An 18,351-nucleotide genomic window follows, 5' to 3' on the forward strand; every position below is an offset into this window, starting at 1 on the left:
GAGTTTTATGTAAGTACTTTCTTTTTACGGTTTAAATACTTTGATCATATTTTTACTTTCTCGTATAGGAAGTATGGAGGATGTATTGTTGTTGTCTGAGTCGGAAAAACATAGTTTTGCAAATTTGCAAAATGATCAATAAAAAATTTTCATGGATCAATTTAATAATAATAATAATTGAATATTGTATTTTCATCGGAAACAAAGCATCCCTGAAAATTTCAGCGCGCTAGCTAACTGGGAAGTGCCCGAAATTTTGATCGCACAATTTGATGGAAAGACAAACAAACAAAGAAACAGACGCGAAAGCAAGTTAAAGAAAACGTGGGAAAAATGGCTCCTCGGTGTATTATAATTTATTGTTTTCTGTAAGAGCTAACGTACAATGCTCTTTTTAACTTTATTTCACGTTTTCCAAAACATTTTATGTCTACGCAATCTTCAAAATTAACCTCCTAGTGCATTGGAACAAGACTTAAAGTTATTATGCATAACGCTATCTACTTTTGTTTAATGTTATAGAGGTTTTAAAATAGTTTTATGCTTATACTTCGTACATAGTTACCATAGCTCCTAGACCAGATTTAACGAAATTTTATGTTCGAAAGAATAAAATGTAATTGGATTAAAGAAACACTCTGATTCTTTCTTTTTAATTACAAAAGTAGCTTCTGGCCTTAAGTTCTAAAACATACATAATATAAAACACACTTAGATAAAAAAAAATAAAAGGTGTTTAACTTTATGTTGAGTTAAAGTAGTTTGGCCTTTTCGAATCACGATAAACACCGACAAACTGATCATGCTCAGGGGCAAGCACTCGGTATAAATCAGGACCGAATATTTTCGCAGTTATCATTCCTATTGCTGACTGATCGAACCTGCAAATATGAGATTCAAAATGATAAAATAACGATATACTTATATATATATATATATATATATATATATATATATATATATATATATATATATATATATATATATATATATATATATATATATATATATACATATATTTGTGTGTGTATGTATACTTCATATATATATATATATATATATATATATATATATATATATATATATATATATATATATATATATATATATTTGTGTGTGTATGTATACTTCATATATATATATATATATATATATATATATATAGGCACCCCGTCAAAAGAGCGCACGACAAAAGAGCGCCGACATAAGAGCGCAGACAAAAGAGCGCCGACATAAGAGCGCCGACATAAGAGCGCACTATTTTCCCGACAAAAGAGCGCCGACATAAGAGCGCAAACTAAAAATCGAAAAACCATATTTAATAAATAAAAACAAGAAAATTAACTCAGATCAGAAGGCATCGTTTGGTGTTAACTCTTTATTGTTTCATTAAAAAACTAATTGTTTAGTTTCTTTAACTAAAAAACTGGTACAATTATTCAAAACGCAATCTAATAACACATACAAAGATTTTAAATGATAGGCCTAAAGTGAGAATATAAACTGAAATGAAATGTAACAAAATGAAAATAAGTTCAAATTAATAAAACGTTTCTTTATAGTTGCATTATATTGCTAAGTTGTGGGCTATACCCCGTAGGTAGTCCATCATTGAATCATTTGCATAGGTTGAAGCAATCGCCTGCAATCTTCGGTTCAGCTGAACGTAATTGTTCTTTGAAGCTTCTGGTTGTCGTTTGAAGAGGTTCAGGAATTGTTATCTCTGCAACGTTCTGTGAATTTGAGTATGGCAGCTGCGTTTTCTCTGTCTTTCTATTGCACATTGTGAAGCGACGTATGCCGGCAAATGAGGTGCTACTTCCATCGAAATTCCTTCTCTGGCTTGTTGTATAATCTGCCTTGGTTTTTCCACCCCTTCCACTGCCCGTGTTCGTATAGCCGAAACAACTTTCGCTGCTTCAATTTTACCCGGATCAAGATCGTGATTGTGTTCTGATGATGACAGAGCAACATCGTTCAGCATTTTCATCCGTCCTCGTCAGCCATCTTTCTTGCAGCATCTCCATGTCGTACTCACATCAGCAGTTGCTCTGTCCTTTCGATATCTGTAGCCTTCGACCAAAATAATTACCTTCCCTTTCTGTGATTCGATCTTCTCCATGTTACTTGGGTTAGAGATTTTGTCAAACTGCATTCATAACATATTAACCATAATATATAAATAAAGACGTTGTTCTCTCGCCGATTGTTAAATTAAAACAAGTGTTAACCATGTCATATTCGTTTAGCATACATATGTTTTTTTAATTGACTGCGCTCTTATGTCGGCGCTCTTTTGTCTGCGCTCTTTTGTCAGCGCTCTTATGTCGGCGCTCTTTTGTCTGCGCTCTTATGTCGGCGCTCTTTTGTCTGCGCTCTTATGTCGGCGCTCTTTTGTCGTGCGCTCTTTTGGCGGGTCACCATATATATATATATATATATATATATATATATATATATATATATATATATATATATATATATATATATATATATATATATATATATATATATATATATATATATATATATATATATATATATATATATATATATATATATATATATATATATATATATATATATATATATATATATGTATATGTATATATATATATATTTGTGTGTGTATGTATACTTATTAAATAATTCATATATATATATTTTTTAAGCCGTAAACATGACGTCTACTAACCTATGACATCTGTGGTCTTTGTGCTCACCATGACACCAGATGACCTTGAAGGGGTTGACCGGACACACGCACTCCGGCTCGATGGCACACCTCGCCCACGGTTCAAGAATAGCTCGGATGTTAAAGATATCCTTCCTGTACATGGAGAGGGTTGCAGGTAACTCTGGGAATAAGTTGAAGGCACATGGCTCCTCTCCAAAGTAGTCGAAAGTCTAATCATTAAATAAAAATCATTTTAAGAATGGTAGTATACAGAAGTTATTAAATTATATTAAATAAACCGGGAGTGATCTCCCCTAAACTTTCTCGAATATTCTTATATAAAATAACAGGGGATGGGAACTCGGGCTATAGACATGATTTTTAATCCATTTTAAATACTTAAAGTTTTAAAAATAGAATAAAATCTCGTAGACAAATTAATTGCACACCAAGTGAACGCGAATAAAAAAAGCGCATAATAGTGCGCAATATTATTAGTACTTTTAAAATTTACATTAGTTTTTTGAGAAATCGGAAGTAGCGTAAATAAGTACTTCCGGTCAACGAAAAATTCTCAAAATTTGACAGAAGGTAGAGAATTAGATCTTTTACTTACATATCAAATTTCATTTATCTATCTGAAATAGTACTCAAGTTATAGGCTTTTGAAAAATTCAAAGTAGAAAAAGTACCACTTCCGGTTATCCGAAATCGCTCAAAAGTTGATACGGATCTACGATTTTGATAAAATACTTATATATGAAATTTCATCAACCTAGCTGTAACGGTACTCACGTTATCGTGTTTACACACGGACACACACACACACAGACACACAGACATACGGACAGAATTGCAAAGCCCAGTTTTTCAGACTGGAATACGCATAAAACCTTTTAATTTTGATAAATCTGGATTGATAATTTTTGCCCGATTAAAATAAGTCCTCTATACTTCGGATGTGATGAAGGACTGAGGTGTAATACGGTGAAAATAGTTAAAATTTCAAGTGATTTTTGTGCACGATTACAATACTTTCTCTATACTTCGTATATACGAGAAAGTAAAAAGCAGGGTTTTTTTGTATTGACGTTTTTTTTTAATTTGATGTCACCGTCTTGGAAGGCGTAACACAGAGTGTCTGTCACTCGACTCCACGCTCCCCACCCACCCCCTTGCGTGTCTTATGTCTAATTTGCTTCTATATAGTATTCAGAGTTCTAGCGTGACTATAACAAGAGTAAAGTTGCTTAGCATTATCTGTTCTCAACTCTGATCTGAAATCTAACCCTAACCCAATACCAAACTTTAATATCGATCCCAGGCACTTAACCGGACTATAATCCTATCATCCAGCCTTGCAGAACTACCTTAAGTAAATCACTCCGGTATAATAGTGTGTAGTTTATATAAGTATATAGAACGGTGCGGTAGAGCGCTAAGTTTCTAACCCAAAAGTCTCGAGTTCAAATCCGGGTCTAAGTAAGTAGAACGTTCCACCCAGTTCTGATGGGTAGGGCCTACCTAACTCATGTTAGGGTAAGTAAAGGTAGCTGGGCAAAGTGCCACCACATCTTCGTTTCATATGTCGAGGTCAAGAAACGTATGAACACTACTTCATCTGTCAAATGGATGTCTAAAGAGGAATATTATTACTTACAATTTTGAGTAGGTTATAAGCGAGTATTCCACCCAGCTCACCTGTATCAGGGTATGCAGGGGTATCCTAGCCATGCTATCTGGCCGGAAGTATTGGATGCCAATGTCCCACGCCCTGTCCAGAACCTGTTGGATGCGGTCTGTCCATCTGACGGAGGCGTCTTGATAAACCAGAAGTCTTCTTGCCTTTTCTATAGTAGCCTGACATGAAGAGACACACATGAATACGGTTATTTGTTTAGTTTTTTTTTATAGTAAAATATATTAGCAAGTGTCTTGGGTTCAAAATGGACAAAATATTCATGATATATCGGCAAATGTATTCTAGAAACATCCTAGTCGGCTGAAAAATACACGGATACGTTTTTTAACGACCTCGTATACAGTGTTTCTTCCAGACTTTTTTCTCCTGGGGTGCACTTGAAATTTGGGGGGGGGGGGGGGGCGGACAACAATTTCCCGGGGGCGGACACAGTCAAAAGTATGTATTTTCTATACAAATGCCATTTCGTTCGGGGAGGGGGCGTGAGATTTTCTTCGGGGGGGGGGGGGGGGGGGGGTGGTGTCCCCCCCGTCCCCCCCCCCCCCCCCAAAAAAAAGATGCCTGGAAGAAACTCTGCTCGTATATGGAGCATAGAAGAAAGCATTGCAATTGTGCAAAAAAAAAGAAGCTTATAAACTTTTTTAATCTCGACGTTAAAATCTCGAAGTTCAACACGTTGATGTGTTGGGAAAAAAATCAAATATTGCAATCTTGACTGTAGGTGTGTCTGTCTAGTTGTGAGGAGTAGTGTAGGGGGTGCCCCCTAATTATAATCCTAGACCTTTTTTTCAAATTGAACGGTTTTTTTAACAGGAGGTGGAACTTTATTCTATTTGCGGTATCTTAAAACCTTTCAGAATTTAATAATTTATATCAATGTTCATAAAGCAGCGTCTTTTAAAAGCATTGCGTCTCTAAATCTGTCCTCGAAAAACGAACTGTTTTGTCACAAATTTACCGGAAAGTACTATCCCAACACTTACTTTTATATTGGAATACATGAAAACGTTTAGGGGAGCATACTCTTGATTTTTTTCCAAATGGTTTAATTATTATTGGTTGTGCTTGAAGTTTTCTAGCTGTGATTGTTACCAGTTGGTCGATTTTCCAAGCTGCACCAATCAACTTGGCGGATCACTGGGCTATGAGTGTAATTTTTGTATTTCCCATTACATTTTCCATTACACACAAAGATTCTATTTTGTGGTGAGAATACCTTTATGGATATTCGATTAAGCGTGTATTTTTTAATGACAGCATCTGGTGGTCAAATGTTTGATTACATGTAGTTTATTTGATCATAGCACTTGGGGAGGTGCGGCTGGGCCAATGGCCAGGCATCTTTATCTTTTCAGGGGAGGGGGGGGGTGGACACATGTACAAGAATATAAAACTATAACTTTGTATACTTGTTATCAAGCAGGTGAGTGTAATTGGGGGTGGGGATGACTTACATCAAAAATATCATTGGTAGAAAGACCTGTTGTCTATTTTGTTGTAGCTTCATTTTAAGGACCAGCTTCAGTCCCTTGGTTTGTATCCGTGAGCTCTAACACCCGACCACACTACCCCACTCACTGTACAGCCATTTACAATATAATGTTCTCTAATGTAGAAATTTACTTCAGTGACAATCTAGGGTTGTAACCTACCCGTATCAGCAAAGGTTTCCAAGCGTAACACAAATTTTCCTTGACGTGCGCTGGAAAATGTTCAAAGGGAAAAGTCACAACTTGACACCGGCAGTGTTTTTCTGTCTGGTTGAAACAATAATCACTAGATCAACATTCATAAAACAGCCGTGTGTCAGTTTTTCAAACAAGGAAAAGGTATGACATAAAGGTGTGGTGGGGTAGTGTATATATTTCTATATTTCTTTTTTTTCTATTTGGTTAGAGAAGGGGCGATGGACGTGCACCTCTGTGGGGTGATATACCCACTTGTTTTATTTTATATTTATATTTCCTCTGTATGAAAACTAGACGAAACTACTCTCCATACACAATTTCAGAGATGGCGAGGTCTAGCGGTAGAGCGATAGACTGCTAACCCGAAAGTCTCGAGTTTGAATCTGAATTCAAGTCACCCAGCGCTGATGCGTACCTAAATCACGTTAAAGAAAATAAATGCGGCTGGGCATTGTGCTGACCACAGTATCTTTTAAAATGCCGAAGTAATTGAAACGTCGCCTTCCATGTGTGTCATGGCCATGAACGGGAAAAAGACTTCAGTGTCTGCTTTACTCAAAGTAAATTGGTTCTATGTAATAATTGTTATCTATTTTATTGAATATCTAATGGCGTTGCGCAGTTTCTAAAACATATTTTGTCAAACTAATATTTAATGAAATGGTAAAAAACACAGGTGTGGTGGATTTGAACCTTGACTCCTACACACGTACAAAGCCCTATCGACTCACTATGATCCTCTGCTCCTCTGTTAAACCAATGTCGAAGAGAACAACGGTGAAATTGTTGACACGAGGATACACCGTCTGGTGCAGGCTATAGAACATGTCCTGCATCTCGTCGTAGTGATTGGAGGAGCTGGCGGACACGAAGATGACGTCACTCTCAGGGATGGCCTGGCCCATGGAGAGGATCAGGCGACGCTGGTGTTCGGAGAGCGTCAGGTTTGGTGACGTCAGAATGTCCAGCAAACGGGCTTCGGGGTCAGGGTCCAAAGGTCGTGTACAGTTTGATATACAAGCATCTTTGGATAGCATTATATAAACATACATACACACATACAACTTAACCAAACCCAACCTAACCAAACAAAACGAAACCAACAAAAAGTAACCAAATCTAGCCTAATAGAAACGTAACTTTACCTCCCAAATTCAAACCACAAGCCATATTGTATATAGCTAAAAGCAAATAACAATCTTAATCAATTTAGGTTTATGTTTTTAATAAGGTTTAGCTATGCAATTTGAACTTGTTGTTAATTTTGTTTTAAACTGCAACGGTTGGTCTCTTTATCGCAACATTGATTATTTAGAACGAGCTTTATAAAAAGTAAATGATTAATTGATTGAAGTTTTAGAAATGTTTTGAACAAAAATAACTGTAGGGCATTGACGATCAAGGGTTAAAACATTGACTTAATGATTGAACAATAGACAACTGTACTGAGAGTAAAAGTGTCAAACTAAAATATCGAGTACTTGAGCTCATCTATAAACACACAAGAAGTGATTAAAAACGAATAGGACATCGGAGTTAATACTATCAATCTAAAAACTGAATATAAAGTTTCAGAGTTTCTTCCAGGCATGAATATTATATAGAAAATATATATTTCATATATTATATATATATAACAGTGTCCCCCCCCCCGAAGAAAGTCTACCGCCCCCCGCCCCCCCCCCCCCCCCCGAAAATTTCAAGTGCCACCCGGAGAAAAAAGTCTGGAAGAAATACTGTAAGGGTTGTATATAAATAATAACATAGTTGAGTCAAAATATTTCACAAGCTTTGAAAAAAAAATGTCTTGTGTGTACTTTCTGTTTCGTTGCTGCAGACCGCTGAAAACAAACGTAGAGGCGCGTCGGTATCCCGTGTGATCATGTGATTAAGTCGTCCAATCAAATCTCTGATCGTCGAATCATACAGCATCCAGTTGACCACTGTTAAGTAAAAATAAACAGGTTAGGTTTTTGTAAGATATCGCTGAGTTCACCCAGCTCTGATAAGTATCTCACTCAAGGTATGGAAATTAACGTCGGCAAGACACAGTACTCACTACATCATCTCTTATTAGACCGGGTTACAAAAACAGACGAACTAGACTTCAGCTACCCAATGAAAAATCAGGTCCGAAATGTTTACTCAAATGTGTTTTTATTGTTTTACTCAAGTTAGTGTTCTGATACTCAGATTTTTTAACTATTAAAATTCTCGTATTTATGACGAACTAACATTTATAAACAGCTAAGAGAAATTACAAAAATACACTAGCAGCTGTTTCTTTTAGTCTGGAATTATTTTTTACGTTTATCGGAATTTTTGTTCACTCTTTTTTTACTTTCTCGTATATACGAAGTATAGAGAAAGTATTGTAATTGTGCACAAAATAACATGAAATTTTGACAGTGTTCACCGTTTTACGCGGTGTTTGTGTAAAAACAACGGTGAAAGAAACGGCAACACAGAAGAAACGTCGATTGTAAAAGGCAGGTGTTTTTTACGAGTTGTCTTCGTTTACCCAAAAAAAAAGTGAATGCGAGAAGATAAAATCGATAGCAAGATTTGAATGCAAACAAACAGACAAAGACTAAAAAGTAGAAAATAGTTATCATTAAAAAAAGTTTTTAAAAAACCCACGTTTTCTGATTGAACTAAATGGAGAAAATAAATGCTATACATCACAATAATGCAAGCGATCACTCTACTATAAGCGATGAAAAACGTGGAGTTGAACCAAACCCGGACGCAACAACAAGTAAATTGTATCTGATATGTCCGATTCTAACAATTTTGAAACTCCCCTGTTTTCAATAAAATAAAGTTTTATGAACTGATTTCTTTCTTTTAAAGTATAATCTTGAGATGTTCTAATTACCTTTTGAAGAAAAGCGATGCCGGGTGAGCCTTACTGAGAGAACCTGAAACTGTAGCACCCCACAAAAGACTAGAACAGTAGTAACAACTGCAATGACAGCTGGAAATATTTTTTTTATTAATTATCGAACAATAGTAAAATTTAAAATTGTAAATATTAAATAACAGTAAAATTTAATTTTAAATATCGAACAATTATAAAATTTAATTTTAAATATATATATATATATATATATATATATATATATATATATATATATATATATATATATATATATATATATATTTAAAATACATGTGTGTCCTTTATGCATTACTACACCTCTCAACACATCGCAGTGAAACTTTGGGAAGTTGTTGAGAATGTTCCTGGGGAGGTTTCTGCAAAAAAAAAAAAAAAATTCGCAAGGGCGGCGCCACGGGAGGGTGCGATTTTTCTCTATATACGGTTTATAAAAATAATAAAAGTGAACTGCAGTGACTCGATTCTCACGATCGCCATGAAACTTTGGTAAGATGTTGAGAATACTCCTGGGGAGGGTTTTGCGCAAAAAATATTTTCAAATTCGTAGGGGTGGCGCGATTTTTTTTCTCTATATACCGTATATAAAAATAAAAGTCAATTTTGCTTTGGCATCGTTCATCCGATAGCCATGAGACTTTGGGGAGTTCATTATACAACTCTAGGGAAGGGTTCTGTAAAAAAATAATTTTTAATTTCGCAAGGGCGGCGCCATGAGAGGACCGATTTTTCTCTATATACGGTATATAAAAATAATAAAAGTGAATTGCAGTGACACCGTTCATCCGATAGGCATGAAACTTCGGGGAGTTCATTATAAAACTCTAGGGAAGGGTTCTGTAAAAAATCATTTTTATTTTCGCAAGGGCGGCGCCACTGGAGGGTGCGATTTTTCTCTATATACGGTATATAAAAATAAAAGTCGATTTTGGTGTGACACCCTTATCCGATAGCCATGAGACTTTGGGGGAGTTGATTAGAACAATTCAGGGAAGGGTTCTGTAAAAAAAATCCTTTTTTAATTTCGCAAGGGCGGCGCCAGGGGAGGCTGCGATTTTTCTCTATATACGGTTTATAAAAATAAAAGTCTATTTCGGTTTCACACCGTTCATCCGTGTACCATTAAACTTTGGGGAGATGATTAGATCACTCAATGGTAGGGTTCTGCAAAAAAATATTGTTGTATATTGCAAGGGCGGCGCCCCCCGGGGGAAGCGATTTTTTTTTTCTCTATACACGTTATATAAAATATAAAACTCGGATGCGGTTCATCCGAGTGCCATGAAACTTTAGGGATTAGATGAGAATACTCCCGAGAATATTGAATATTTCTGCGAAAAAGAAAACTAAAGTTTCTTATGGGCAGCGCCATATAGGGTACAACTTTCGTCAATACACGGTTTGGAGCCAAGAGTTTTAGAGCGACGATGTTGGCACTTGGCATCCGTTAATCGAGCGTCCTGCATAGCGAGTAAGGGGTACTACTATATTTAGCTGTAAAACTACAACAGTCTTCTAAAAATAACTTGGTAACGAGAGGAAATCCTTCTGTGCAGTTTCGTCACCTTGCCAAAGATGAAAAAAATAACTTTTTGAATATGAGGACTATACTGTAGAGTTTCATCACTTTGCGAATGATGCAATAAGCATCTATTATTCGAAAATCCAGTCAGAAATTGAGATCGAGCATCTAATAATAAACCATTAGTAACGCTAGCATATTGCATCAGTCACACTGATGTTTAAAACACTTTAAATACCTTTTTTACGTGTTAAATAAAAAAATCCTGTTCATTTGTGTCACTTTAGCGAATGACGAAATCTGCATTATTATTAACAGGATGCTATTTTTAGAAAAGAAGGTCACGCGTCTAAGAACATATAATTATAATTGATAACGCGTTGGTGAAATCCTAATATATTTCGTCAAACTTTCTTCTATCCCCGCGGCAACGCGCGGGGGTCGGGTGCGCTAGTATATATATTTTTTTAAAAATACATATATATATATATATATATATATATATACATATATATATATATATAAATATATATATATATATATATATATATATATATATATATATATATATATTTATATATATATATATGTGTGTGTGTGTGTGTGTGTGTGTGTGTGTGTGTGTGTGTGTGTGTGTGTGTGTGTGTGTGTGTTTGTGTGTGTGTGTGTGTGTGTGTATAATATCGTATTCAGTGTAGGAGAAAATATTTTTAGCTTGCAAAAAGAAAAATTGAGACTTCGATCGTTCTTCTTCTTCTTAGTTCTTAACATTAATGTTGGAATTGATCCCCTCCAACACAAGTATACGTGTCAACTGGTTATGCGCCATTGAGGCCATTGACTCCGATTTCAGCCTGCTTTTGTTTTTGGATTACACTTCCACATCCTTTGTCCAACCAAGAACAAACTACAAGGCAGCAGTTGTTCGATTTTGGAGTAGTTTCTCCTATAATTCGATCAATTTCTGTTATATAGCTACAAGAATCCGGAAAAAAAAACATGGATACTATTTTGTCCCAAATCTGTCGTCAGTGTGCTCACGATAACTTGAGTTAAATGTACAAATTTTCATCAATAAAATTTGGATCCTATTCGTCAGTTTATTTTAACTTTTCGAGCGATTTTCGATAACCGGAAGTGCTACTAACTATATTTCCGGTTTGCGAAAAACTTTAACTACAGTACCGTTTCAGCTAAGTGGGCGACATTTAACATATATGTATGAGATCGTATTCGAAGGCTTCTTTTAACTTTCTAATCGAGTTCCGGTACACGGAAATAGTATTTTACTCTACTTCCATACGCTCAACAACTTGAAAACTACTTCGTTTTGTTGGATGAGATTCATTTACAAGCATGAGATGCTACATTTAGATTATTTCTAGTTTTGCATTACCTGTAACTGAAAGAGATTCGTGACCGTATTTTTAACAAAGTAAAAAGTTTTTTTTTTCACAAACTAGCCTATTGCTATTTTACTAGAAGTGCCTCCCATACCATTACTTTCTACAAAAATACCAGAAAGTTATGGGAAGATACCTTAAAAAATTATTTACATATTAAAACAAAATATATTCGGTCGTTAATTAAATGATTTAATCAAAATTACATGTTACGTTTTATTAATTAAAATAATAATTTTTTTTATGTTTATTAATTTAAGCTCTGATTTTTAAAACATAACTTTCAGTAAAAACACACTCGAAATACGGCTTTTAAAAAGTACTTCAGATAATTAAAATTTCATATAAAAATAATGTTTTAAAAAAGTCAATCCAACTTACATTTCTTGGAAAAACATTTACAAAACATGTTTAATGTACTTCCGAATATCCTATACTTACTTAATGCAACCTCACAAAACTCCGTTTCATAATAGATGTATTATACAACACACATGTATAGCACTATAGCATATCGTGTTACATCAATGCTTTCCGGTTTCAGGAAATAAATAAACGCATTTATTGTTAACGTTGCTTTGTAGCAGAAAAGGCATAAGATCTCGTTATTTATTTATTTTTTAATTCTAAACAGTTTTGATAAGCTGGTTATCTATGTTGTCTGTTAATATGAAAAACAACTTCAAACTACAAAGAAAACGGTGTTGCAATTTTATATACCAGCCAAAGACCGAACTGCTTTGCTACATATGTAAAAAAACAATTTTATCAGATTTCAACATTGATTTTTGGCTTATTTAAATTTAAAATAGTAGATATATGGAGATAAAAAAAAATCGCACACTTTGTTTGATTAATCAATTTATAAACCAGGGGGAAAAAGATTCATGAATGTATAAATAAGAAGATTAAAATATTGACGATGTGTAGATATTGAAAAAGAATGAAGGCAGATTAAATGTATGAAGAGTGTGACTGAAGCGTAGATATCGTGTATGGGGTAGTTGTATGACTGCATAGATACATGAATAGGATTGGAAAGAAATTTTGCATGAGAATCGAAGAGTTTTTAGTAAATGAAAGTGTGGATGGTACAGAAGATAGACATCGTTAATATAACAGGCGGCAGACATCGTTAAAATAATAGAGGGCATAGGCCTACATCGTTAATATAGCAGAAGGCAGATATTGTTTATATAAAGGAAGGCAGACGTCTTTAATGTAATAGAAGGTAGACATTGTTAATATAACAGAAGGCAGACTTGGTTAAATTAACAGAATGAGACATCATTAATATAACAGACGGCAGACATCGTTAATATAACAGAAGGCAGACATCGTAAATATTACAAAAGGCAGACATTGAAAGAAACGAAAATATATTCCTTTCACATTTGGAGATTGATATATTTGATAACGTAAATGTGGTCTGTTTTATGTAACTCATTACACGAAGGAGGTTGGGTTTTGTTTTTTTATGGGGTTTTTTTTGTTGTTTTATTTTTTTGTTTGTTGTTTTTTTTTTTTGGGGGGGGGGGTTATATGTTTGGCACCAAGCTCGTTTGGTCTTCATTCACAACGTGACTCAGTTCATGAACATTCAGAAACTGGCGTCACGATAATTTCTTGTTTCATCATAGATGTTGAGATCCTGCATTACAGTTCTTTAGTGGACTTAATTAAAATCTAAGCCATGGGAACTGTAGAACACAATTCTTGAGCAATACGCTGTACATTGTGCATTGACAAAAAACAAATTTCTAGCTTTGCTCGAGAATGGAACCCATAAAGTTTGGCAGATGAACTAAATCTTGTAGAAGAGCTATAGAAAGTGTAGCAAGGCGTGTAGGAGTTACATGGGCCAAGCTTAAGACAGGCAGCCACACTCGAGTGCGATTAAAAAGTTCGCAAACCTTTCCTACACATGGAGCCTCACATGGGTTAGGTCAACTTTACTTTATGTACACAATGTTAGGATCCTCACAGGATTAAGAAAGCAATGTTTTGTGTACTCTATGTTAGCACCCTCACAGGATTAAGTCAACTATACTTTATGTACACTATTTATGAGCCTCACATAATTAAGTCAACTATACTTTATGCACACAATTTAGGAGCCTCACAGGATTAAGTCAACTGTGATCTAAACAATGTTAGGAGCTGCACAAGATTAAGTCAACTATACTTTATGTACACTACACAGGTTAGTGCTTACAGGATTAAGTCTACTATGTTTTATGTACACAGTTTTAGGGGCTTCACGGGATTAAGTCAACTATTCTTTATGTATAAAATGTTAGGAGCATTACAAGATTAAGTCAAATGTACTTTAATAACACCACAAAGATTAGGAGTCTCACATGATTAAGTCAACTATGCTTTATGTACTCCGTGTTAAGATCCTCACAGGATTAAGTCAACTGTCTGCAAAATGTTAGGGTACTCCCAGGATTATTTCAACTATGCTTTATGTACACAATTGGATGCATATTGCGACAAACGATTGAACTAATCTGATCGATTTATGAACAGCTGTCTCGTGTCATAACTGCTTACAAAATATACAAAAACTATTACCCAAAGGATTATGGGCTTAAGGGTTAAGAAATGTTGCAGTCTAAGTCCCGAACAATTATTTCCCCGGCGGGCACACAAAAACTATCGCATTTAAAAGCTGTTTGAATTTGGGGATTAAATGTTTACGCTTTCGGGTTATTGTTTTCAAATTTTAAGACGTATTAGTACGGAAACTGAACAGCGTCGTTTTATTATTCGATACATTAAACCCGCATTACCGGCGGATCAATGGAAGGCAAATAAATTTAAATGAAAAAGAATGTTGAGACTAGACTGAACTGTTTTAAAAATGTAATTTTGACATGGACGCTTGACCCTCAGTTTCGGTACCGTTCGTGTCATTCACACGTACGAATTGAAAGAAAATGACAGTTAAATCTGATATGAAAAATAGTGACACATTGATAAGTGACAATAAATTTACTTTTCTTTTTTTTTTAAGTATAGGTTATTTTAACTAAGAAGTTCATTCGAACAAATCATTTTTTTTAAATCTTAGTATATTATTTTTTTTAGTTGGCTATATTTTATGCGAATTTTAACGTGAGTCAGTTCAGATATAGATTATATAGATATTACCATGCTTCAGGGGGTCGGTCTGGTCGGGTCGGTTAAGCTCATGGTTGCTGAACCGTGGAGCACCGAGTCTCAGGCAGATGTGGCTCGATAGCTGGGGACAGCAACTCTTCTAGGAAGGACAACTCCCAAAATCAAACAACTGCTGCCTTGTTGTTGGATTTTGGTCGGACAAAGGCTATGAAAGCAAATCCAAAAAGAAAAGCAGGCTTAAATCAGAGTCAACGTTCTATATGGCGCTTAATAAATTGAACCCAAGAGAAAGCGAAAGAGATGGCTCCCAAGACAGACCTGGAGGCGGAGTCTTTTCGAAGAACTAAAGCCAACAGGGATGTCTTTGCGAGGCGACAAAATTAATTGCCGGGGATAGGAAGAAATGTTAAAAAATGGTGGAGGTCCTATGTTCCATAAGGAGCAAAGAGGAAGTCATGTTAAGTCAAGTTGAAACATAATACTTAAGTGTGTTGGATGGAATTCCTTCTAACACTAAAATTAAGAAAGAAAAAGCAGGGTCATGCTTCAATATCTACATTGTGTTTTGACCAATCAACTCCAAACCATCGGAAAATATTACACAGGCTTAGATTTATTTGCACCAACCCATCGGATGATATCACACGGGTTTAGATTTATTTGCACCAACCCATCGGATGATATCACACGGTCTTAGATTTATGTGCACCAACCCATCGGATGATATCACACGGTCTTAGATTTATGTGCACCAAACCATCGGATGATATCACACGGGCTTAGATTTATGTGCACCAACCCATCGGATGATATCACACGGGCTAAGATTTATGTGCACCAACCCATCGGATGATATTACACGGGTTTAGATTTATTTGCACCAACCCATCGGATGATATCACACGGGCTAAGATTTATGTGTATGTATATGTATATATATTTATTTATTTATTTATATATATTTATTCATATATATGTATATATATATATATATATATATATATATATATATATATATATATATATATATATATATATATATATATATATATATATATATATATCAGTATATATATATATATATATACATATATATATATATATATATATATATATATATATATATATATATATATATAATATGTATATTATATATATATATATATAATATATATATATGTATATTATATGTACATTATATGTATTTATATATAAGTATATATATATATATATTTATATATCACATATATATAATATTAGTATTATATATATATATATATATATATATATATATATATATATATATATATATATATATGTATATATATATATATATATATATGTCTGTATATATATATATATATATATATATATATATATATATATATATATATATATATATATATATATATATATATATATATATATATATATATATATATATATATATATATATATATATATATATCGGATGATATCACACGGGCTTAGGTTTATGTGCACCAACCCATCGGATGATATCACACGGGCTTAGATTTATGTGCACCAAAACAGCGTCTGAAAACCCATGATGTTCGCAAGGCGTTTGTTTACTGATATATATATATATATACATATATATATATATATATATATATATATATATATATATATATATATATATATATATATATATATATATATATATATATATATATATATATATATATATATATGTTTGTATGTATATATATATATATATATATATATATATATATATATATATATATATATATATATATATATATATATATATATATATAAATATATATAAATATATATATATATATATATATATATATATATATATATATATATATATATATATATATATATATATATATATATTCTATATAATAGTATCGCTGTCTGTGTATGTATCTTTGTATCTATCTGTCTAATATATATGTATGAAAGCCTGCTAACTATATAATAAACTAAAAACCCCGATGATTATAGCTTTATGAATAACTTGTTCACTAGTCAATCTACTAATTACCCTAATGAGTATAACGTTATAATCACCAATTCAATACCCTAATGATTATAACTTTATAATCACCAATTCATTACCCTAATGATTATAACTTTATAATCACCAATACATTACCCTAATGATTATAGGCTTCCAACTCTTGCAGCCCAAGTCCCGTACATGCAGAGGGAAGATGTGTTGAGGGAGATCAACATTCTGACACTGGAAGGTTGTCTCCAGCTGGGGAATAAATTGTTCAGACACTTTTTGCTTGTTTTTAAATTGTAACGGTTTCAGTGGAGTTTCTTTCAGGCATCTATTCGAGCAGACGGGACTGTCAAATGATGATTAACCTGTGTCCACCCCACCTCACGGCGTATTTTGTACCCTCACACACACATATATTTTAATAGCCCCCCCCCACCGTATATTTCAAGTGCCCCCCACCATATATGTAAAGTACCCCTACCGTATATTTGAAGTGCACCGATATATTTCAAGTACCCCCACCATATATTTCAAGTGCCCCCCCCCCTTCCCCACGGAGAAAAAATGCCTGAAAGAAACACTGAGTGTCAGCTGTGAATTCCCAGCGAAGTAAAACAAAATTAAAAATTACGATTAAGTGAATTAAATAAACACAGACAGGTTTCTGTGCTGGTTCCCATACAAGATTGACGATGGAGGATGGGGGGGGGGGGGGGTCATGATAGGTTTGATTTGAAAAATAAATGATTATTTGAGAAATAAAAAGTAAAGTATTGAAGTATATTAATTAAGAAATATACATGAACTTCACAAATAAAGAAAAACTACCTACTACGTTACTATGTTATCGGACGATAGTATTTGAGTGTGTTGTGATACGTGTTCTATTTGTCCATTCAGCAATGTTTGTAACGAGTACACACACACACTATCGGATGCTACCACACAAGGAGAGGATTTAGAAAACTGGGCCAGCCCTTACGTAATCCAGCTAATCCGAGAGATTATCGTTTGACATTAGTTTACTAATGTATTGACTCGTGTAATCGGATTACACGTGTTCGTTGAGCAGACAGCATTCAGCGGCGTAAGGTCGAATTACTGAGGGGTGCGTGGGTGGCTGGGGGGGGGGGGGAGTTTGGTGTTTTGAGTGTATTTGTATCCAGGTACTATTCAGAGCTGAGTAGACTCTGCAGTTTGAATCCTGGTTTGCAAAATGACCTGATTTTGAAAATTTAGAGTTTTGGAATAGCTTTACATATCACCAAGGTGTAGATATCTGACAACCCTTCACCCCCCCCTCCCCCACCCGCACGCCCAACTTTCTACAGA

The 18,351-nt window shown here is 34.2% G+C and overlaps 1 protein-coding gene across 1 annotated transcript; it reads right to left on the bottom strand.

Annotated features, from left to right (window-relative positions):
- Window positions 1–742: 742 nt before the first annotated feature.
- LOC131946295 (uncharacterized) lies at window positions 743–12,442 on the bottom strand. The gene is made up of 8 exons (XM_059306988.1): window positions 12,273–12,442; window positions 8,946–9,044; window positions 7,885–8,010; window positions 6,799–7,091; window positions 6,032–6,136; window positions 4,379–4,537; window positions 2,696–2,907; window positions 743–881 (listed from the first exon to the last, which is right to left on the bottom strand). The coding sequence occupies exons 1-8, from the start codon at window positions 12,298–12,300 to the stop codon at window positions 743–745; spliced, it is 1,161 nt and encodes a 386-aa protein (XP_059162971.1). The 5' UTR covers window positions 12,301–12,442.
- Window positions 12,443–18,351: the final 5,909 nt, after the last annotated feature.

Source organism: Physella acuta, unplaced genomic scaffold (genome assembly GCF_028476545.2).
Source record: "Physella acuta isolate Inbredline_101_S28 unplaced genomic scaffold, ASM2847654v3 ptg000550l, whole genome shotgun sequence".
In the NCBI taxonomy this organism is placed as follows: Eukaryota; Metazoa; Mollusca; class Gastropoda; family Physidae; genus Physella; species Physella acuta.

Coding starts and splice junctions, on each gene's coding strand:
- LOC131946295 (XM_059306988.1), bottom strand. CDS start 12,300: ATGTTTTGTAAATGTTTTTCCAAGAAAT. Junction 6,137..6,798: donor CAGAGGAGCAGAGGATCATA/GTGAGTCGATAG, acceptor TGTTTCAACCAG/ACAGAAAAACACTGCCGGTG. Junction 882..2,695: donor AAAGACCACAGATGTCATAG/GTTAGTAGACGT, acceptor TCATATTTGCAG/GTTCGATCAGTCAGCAATAG.